Source organism: Pygocentrus nattereri, chromosome 30 (assembly GCF_015220715.1).
Source record: "Pygocentrus nattereri isolate fPygNat1 chromosome 30, fPygNat1.pri, whole genome shotgun sequence".
In the NCBI taxonomy this organism is placed as follows: Eukaryota; Metazoa; Chordata; class Actinopteri; order Characiformes; family Serrasalmidae; genus Pygocentrus; species Pygocentrus nattereri.
In genome coordinates this window covers 7,033,901-7,040,168 of record NC_051240.1, presented here as the reverse complement: position 1 = coordinate 7,040,168, position 6,268 = coordinate 7,033,901, and the positions used below count along the sequence as shown (strand labels likewise).

The 6,268-nt window shown below is 38.7% G+C and overlaps 1 protein-coding gene across 1 annotated transcript; it reads right to left on the bottom strand.

Annotated features, from left to right (window-relative positions):
• Nucleotides 1-684: 684 nt before the first annotated feature.
• Nucleotides 685-5,365, bottom strand: ten1 (TEN1 subunit of CST complex). The gene is made up of 4 exons (XM_017692896.2): nt 5,288-5,365; nt 5,080-5,190; nt 2,133-2,290; nt 685-1,108 (listed from the first exon to the last, which is right to left on the bottom strand). The coding sequence occupies exons 2-4, from the start codon at nt 5,166-5,168 to the stop codon at nt 975-977; spliced, it is 381 nt and encodes a 126-aa protein (XP_017548385.1). The 5' UTR covers nt 5,169-5,190; nt 5,288-5,365; the 3' UTR covers nt 685-974.
• Nucleotides 5,366-6,268: the final 903 nt, after the last annotated feature.

Genomic DNA, 6,268 nt, shown 5'->3' with positions numbered 1-6,268 from the left:
ATTTACACATACATACATATATACACACACACACACACACACACACACACTATGTAAGCATATACACTGGACAGAATATAACTTTTACAGTCATCGTAAGCAAACAACAAGATATTTTATTTACTTCATTTTCTTCACCCCTTTATAAGGCACACAATTTAAAGTAACATATTCATTAGACAAGTGTTAGAAAAACAATGGCTTGTACTGAACAAACTTTTTAGGTTTTGATCAGTACATCATTATATGACTGAGACAAGTCAAAATTGTATGATTTCAGCAAATTATTAGTATGAATTTAGAGCTAATATTAAAGTTAAATCAGCGTCATTTGCATTGCAAGTGAAATCATTTTAAATCTAGTCAAAATAACTAATATTTTCCATTTTGAGACTGTTATAAGAACATGTCACAGTTACTTTAAGAAAAATGACTGAAACAAAGCATTTATATAATAAAATCTCTTTAAACACATAAAAGTCTCAAAAATATTTGATGAAATATTGTAGATATTATTATAGAATATTACATCACAGAATATTCTAGTCTAAAATAAGAAATACAAAACAAAATGTGTCATAACTTCTGCACTAGCCACATTGTATGTTTTATTTTTATTACAAGTTAAATTCAGCAAATACACAGTAATTGTGCATTAAATTATGCACAAGTGTGTTCCTGGAGGATGTGTTCATTTATTTACACATCAACCAAACATGTAATTTGACAAGGGGTGCCAAAACTTCGCATATGAGAGCACATCGACTAAGACATGATGATGATTTCACTTTTTAAGATATAATTTTTTGCAGTGCATCAATACCATTACTCTTTTTTACCTGGTTTACCAAGTAGCCTGAACACTACCTTAACTGTTAGATGTAAATATTGACTGTGATTGAGAAAAAAAAAAAAACAGTTTCTCCAAACTCCGCTGCATCTGTCCAGGTGGTGCAGGTATTTCGAAGTGGGCGCTACTGTGCTCCAGCCTCGTTGTCCCGCTCTTTAAAGAAGTTCCTCTGTTCATTTATGGCCTTCTGTAGCAGCGCAACATCAACCCCATCCACACAGTTTAACACCCGAGCACGCAGAATAGCTTCACTGCACCCTGAAAGGAGAACCAACAATAAGTACACGTGTTAAAAATGCATGAGCACTGATTATGAACACTAACGTATGAACAGCACTAAAGTCCATTTAGACAAGATATTGTCATGTTTACACCTAAAATCACAGACACGCAGTTGTGTCTTTTAGAAATACATTTTTACTGGTATTTGATGTGACCCACAGTGGGTCAAGTTCCTTATAAACGGTTGTGTGGAAACGTTTGGGGGCCCCTGGTCAAATTCCATGCATTTGTTGATTTTGAGTGAAAATAAGTGGACACATCCTCTAATACACAATTGCTGTTTAGTTCAGTTCAGAGTACTTTATTAGTCCCAAAAAGGGCAAGTCATTTGCAGCTTTCCCCACCATATGTGCAACTATACATTCATACAAACATATAAACACAATTATACAACATTAAGGTCGAGAAAGTTCTCATCACACCACGTAACAAAACCATGAAGAGCACAACCATGATCTGACTCAGAACCCTGAAGAAGAGACAATAATACAGTGTCATCAGAAAATTTTACAAGACAGCTGCCCTCTCTAGAAGTTCTGCAGCTGTGCATGTACATAATAAAAAGCAAAGGGGACAGGACACAACCCTGAAGTGCACCTGTATTTGAGACCATGGTGCTGGACATGTGGCCATTTTCAATTTTGGAATAGGAATTATAGTGGATGTTTTCCAGATTGTAGGTATCAACCACGGTAAACACACAACTGGAAAAGTCTAGAGAAAACCTCGCTAAGCTGGTCAGCACAATGACACAAAACGTCATTTCAAAACGTCTTTTCAAAAAGGTTCTACATAGAACCATCTACGGCACATTCTCCATCAATCTGAAGAGCCCATTCATGATGCAAAGGGTTGTTTGCATGTTCATGGTTCTATATAGAACCATTGTCTTGTGCGTAGGTTATCACATAGAAATATTACAGGTGTGTTCTACAGGCCTACAGAACACTTTCAGCTTTACTGCAATGTTTCCCGTCAGTGTTTGTGAGAACAGACTCACCCTCTGCCTTATCAATCTCCCCCAGTGTGACGTACTGCGCCCCGACTATTGGATCAAAAGGCTCCACGAATGTTGTCTGTACTGATACCTGGTGCTGCATAGATGCATGATGGGACGTCAGGATGGCTTTCGACTCCTCTGGCAGGTAACTTGTGAGCCTAGGGACAGAACACAGGCCAGGGGTTCACTTTGTTCCAAAACTACAAAACAATGAAATTCACGAGATAAAAGTGATGAGAGTGTAAGAATGTAAAAAAAAAAAAAATACAAATAATAAGAATTAAGTTATATTTCTAAAAGCCATTCAGGACCTTTATGACTGTGAGCAGTCATATGGGTCTCATTATCACAGAACTGCCCGTCTCTGCTTTTTTCTTCTTTTCCTGTATTTTGCTTTTCTTGACGTTCTGTCTCTGATTTTTTAATACTTTTTAATACAAGCACTCATTCTGGGACCTCGTTTACAGAACAACTGCATAGAGGAAACTTACAGTAGACAATCATATGTGAAAATTTGCCTACATTTTTCTTGTAAACACTCTTTATAACTTCAGCGTGGGTGGGCGGGGCTAAACCGTAGCCGGCCGAACAGGCCTAAATGGTGTAAATGTGCTGGTTTTCATGATATCACGAACAATATATACAATAAATACAATAAATCGTCAGCTTATTTAAGCTCGATTCGCACCAGGCACAGCAGTGACACACGTGTGGAGCTCAAAAATATGCTTTGGGTCTATTTTTGATGTGCGCCGTGTGCAGCATGCTGCAATTTCTAGGCAGAAACAGTAGATAATGCAGTGTTTGTGCTCTTATATACAATCAAGACTAGAAACAAATGTAGCTTTGACTCTGGGAGAAGGTGACAGAAATCACTTATGCGGGCTGATAGATTATGTTCCAGAGCCGTGTTTTAAGATCATCTAGTGCTGCCTTTCTCCATATGCCACGTATGAAACTCTAAGGAGCGGAGTGGCAGCGCTCTGTTTTAATGCACCAAACATTTGGAACACATTACCAATAAACATCCACCAGGTTTCTTCTGTTAACCAGTTAAAAACACATTTCTTTATTCTAGTAACTAGCAGTTTTTTATTGTTGTCCTTGTTTTTACTGGAAAATTACTTTTACTTTCTTATATTTTTACTGGATTTTTATTTATACTTTTTTGCATTTTTATATTTGATTTGATTCCATTCTTTTCTCTTTTTCTCTGTTGCTTTTACTTACACTTTGCGCTGCATTATAAATGTATAAAAGTTGCTATATAAATAAAGATGACTACTACTGGTTGTACTTGATGTTACTACAGGCCTGAGTGAGAGGGGATTCAGTTGGTTGCAATCTACAACTTCACCACTAGATGCCACTAAATCTCACACTCTGCACATTTAACAAACTAATTGAGTGAACTGGGTTAGTTGTGTTGTTTCAATGAAGTTCAGTTAGTTGTCAGACTTACAGAAGCGTTTGATCAAGGTCCATCTCTTAGTCGTTCTTCAGACTGATGAAGAATGTGCTGTATATGGTTCTATATAAACCCTTTCTGAAAAGGGTTCTCTATAACACCAAAAATGATTCTTCTGTTGTAACAAGCTTGACATTGTAACAACAGCAAAACCCTTTTTAGTGCTATAGAGAAGCCTTTTCTTCTCCATCACTCTGCAGAACCCTTTCACGATGCATAGAACCCCTTTAATCATACAAGGATTCTCTGAGCGTTCATGGTTCTATATAGAACCATTTTCTTTACTAAAGAACCCTTGAAGAACCATCAGTTAACTGTGTAGAGCAGCTGAGCAGTACATCTAAAGCTCTAACGTAAACCTAACTCTGTTCTTTCTCTTTAGTTAGTGTGTTACTCAACTGAGCATTTGAAAAGCTACTCAACATCGCTGTGTGGAACCACCTGACAGAACATTGAAGTAAAATTTCGTTTTTAGGTAACACATAAAAACAATCAGTCCAGTTAATTAGAACGGACTCAAATCCCTTCAGTGTGATTCATCTGAATCCGTTAAGTTTGTACAGTATTACTTAACCGAGTATCTTGGAAGCAACTCAACGCAGCTGCATGGAACCCCTTGAGTGTACATCAAACTCTTATTTTGAAAAATTGAGGAAAACTCTTCCATGATTTGGGCCCTTGAAGTCATACGTGAATTTGGTCATACACGAAAGTGAATTTGTCAGCGCAGGTTTCTGACTTTAGGAATGGGTGTTTTGTAGTGCCGACGTGCTTCACGTGTTAAAGCATCTGATTCATGAACACCAGGCCTCTTTCTAAAGAAATCGCTCCTTAACCCCACTTACACAGTTTTAGGAAGATTCTGACATGCACTACTGTTTTCTTATTTGGGATTTGTTCTTAGAACACGTCTACCTCAGATTCATGACTTTTCCTTAGGACTTTTCTCAAGAACACATTTAAGAAAAAACTCTATGGTGAATATATCAATATATTGATATTGGTGAATGAGGCCTAATGTGCTTTCGAAGGCAAAGGCTGAGAACTAGGGACACACCAACATGAGAGCCGTGGGCCAATATAATAGTTTTCATGTACATATCTGTCTATGCCAAAACAAACATTTATAAACATAGAAAATGGGAATAAATCCACCTGGATTAGCATCACAGAGAGTACAATATTTACTGCAAGGCTACTAATACAGTCTCTCAGCCTTTCCGGGATGCTCTTATTATACCCAGTCATTTCACAACTTTACCAGTCTTTTGTTGCTCCCATCCCAACTTTGCACAGCATCCCAACCTTTTTGAAAGCTGGGGCTGAAGTTATAAAGAACTCATGGCTCTAAACAGAACCACTGCTTTTACTAAAGACACTTGAAGAATGTATAAGAAATTATTATATGTAGAGAAAAACCTTATGGGATATAAGGGCTGTAACTTCTAACCTGCTGGTGAATAAACAGGAATTATCTACCTGCCGAATGTGCGAACTGATGCTCCATCTTCAACCAGGTGAGTGTTGATTTCCCAGAGAAAGTGGAAAACCGCAGGAGAGGGAAGCATCTCTACTAACCTCACCAACTTGCTGAACCAGACACACCAAACACTACAATTCACACCACTCCGTGTTTTCAGTGATTATTGGTTCATTTGGGAAGAATATCAGAGTAAAACCTCATCACCTGTGTAAGTATGTAGTAAAACACACTTTACAGCGTTAAGAAACAGGCATAAACCATCACTGCCATGAAGCACAGCACAAGTCCAGCTAACTGGATTTGTAACAGAGCCGGTTTCTGTTTCAAACGCACTACATTACGTCAAGGCTCCGCCCCACACTTCTCGCGGTTGTGATTGGCTGCGGTAGGGCTTTCCGAGCAGGTGACCTTTTCCCGTTCAATTAGCACACAAGGTCCCTACCTAGGGCACTTCGAAGGGCGCACACTCGCCGCGGCCATTTTGAGTGCCGGTCCAAATGGGAAAGCCGTGTTGCTAATAGCAACAGCTCTCAGAGGTTTGATCTTTTCACGCGTACACGTCGCGCAAATACAGGCGTTTAATTCAGTTAATAACTGAAGACAGGCGGCTCATTTCTCGTTTTAAGTGATTTTTCAAAGGTTATCCCTTCGGACAATGTTAATCATGGAAGCTTGAACTAGGCACAATCACATCTATGGCTGCTGTTTACATCAGAGCCTCTTTTGATTTGGCTGCTTGTGGCCAAAGTTCAAAGTTGAATATTTATGAGGAAACATAGCAAAATAAAAAAATGAAAACAACAAAAGCAAAACTATACACCCGTGTCAGGGTACCCTCGCATCGAAACATGCTCTAGTTTCCCTCCTTAATCACTGCCTTTCGTTTTTATTCGTCTGTTTTCACCATGTGTGCCATGATTTTAGTGTGTTTGTTGTAATGCCACTTGTGCAGGGTCAGTTTATTGTGGTTGGGATAGTGTAGTGGGTAACACCTCTGCCTTGTAGACTGGGGTTCAATCCCCCGCCTGGGTAAGCCCCCTACACTATACCAAGACGAGTCCTTGGGCAAGACTCCTAACACCACCTTCACCTACCTGTGTAAAATGATCAAACTGTAAGTCGCTCTGGATAAGAGCGTCAGCCAAATGCCATAAAATGTATATTTAAGTTTTCTGAAATTAATTT

What these genes read in the sequence shown, in the direction of transcription:
- ten1 (XM_017692896.2), bottom strand. Translation starts at nt 5,168, where the DNA reads ATGCTTCCCTCTCCTGCGGTTTTCCACTTTCTCTGGGAAATCAACACT. An exon ending in TCAGTTCGCACATTCGGCAG is followed by an intron (nt 2,291 to 5,079) that starts GTAGATAATTCC and finishes TTCTGTCCCTAG; the next exon opens with GCTCACAAGTTACCTGCCAG. An exon ending in GGAGATTGATAAGGCAGAGG is followed by an intron (nt 1,109 to 2,132) that starts GTGAGTCTGTTC and finishes TTCTCCTTTCAG; the next exon opens with GGTGCAGTGAAGCTATTCTG.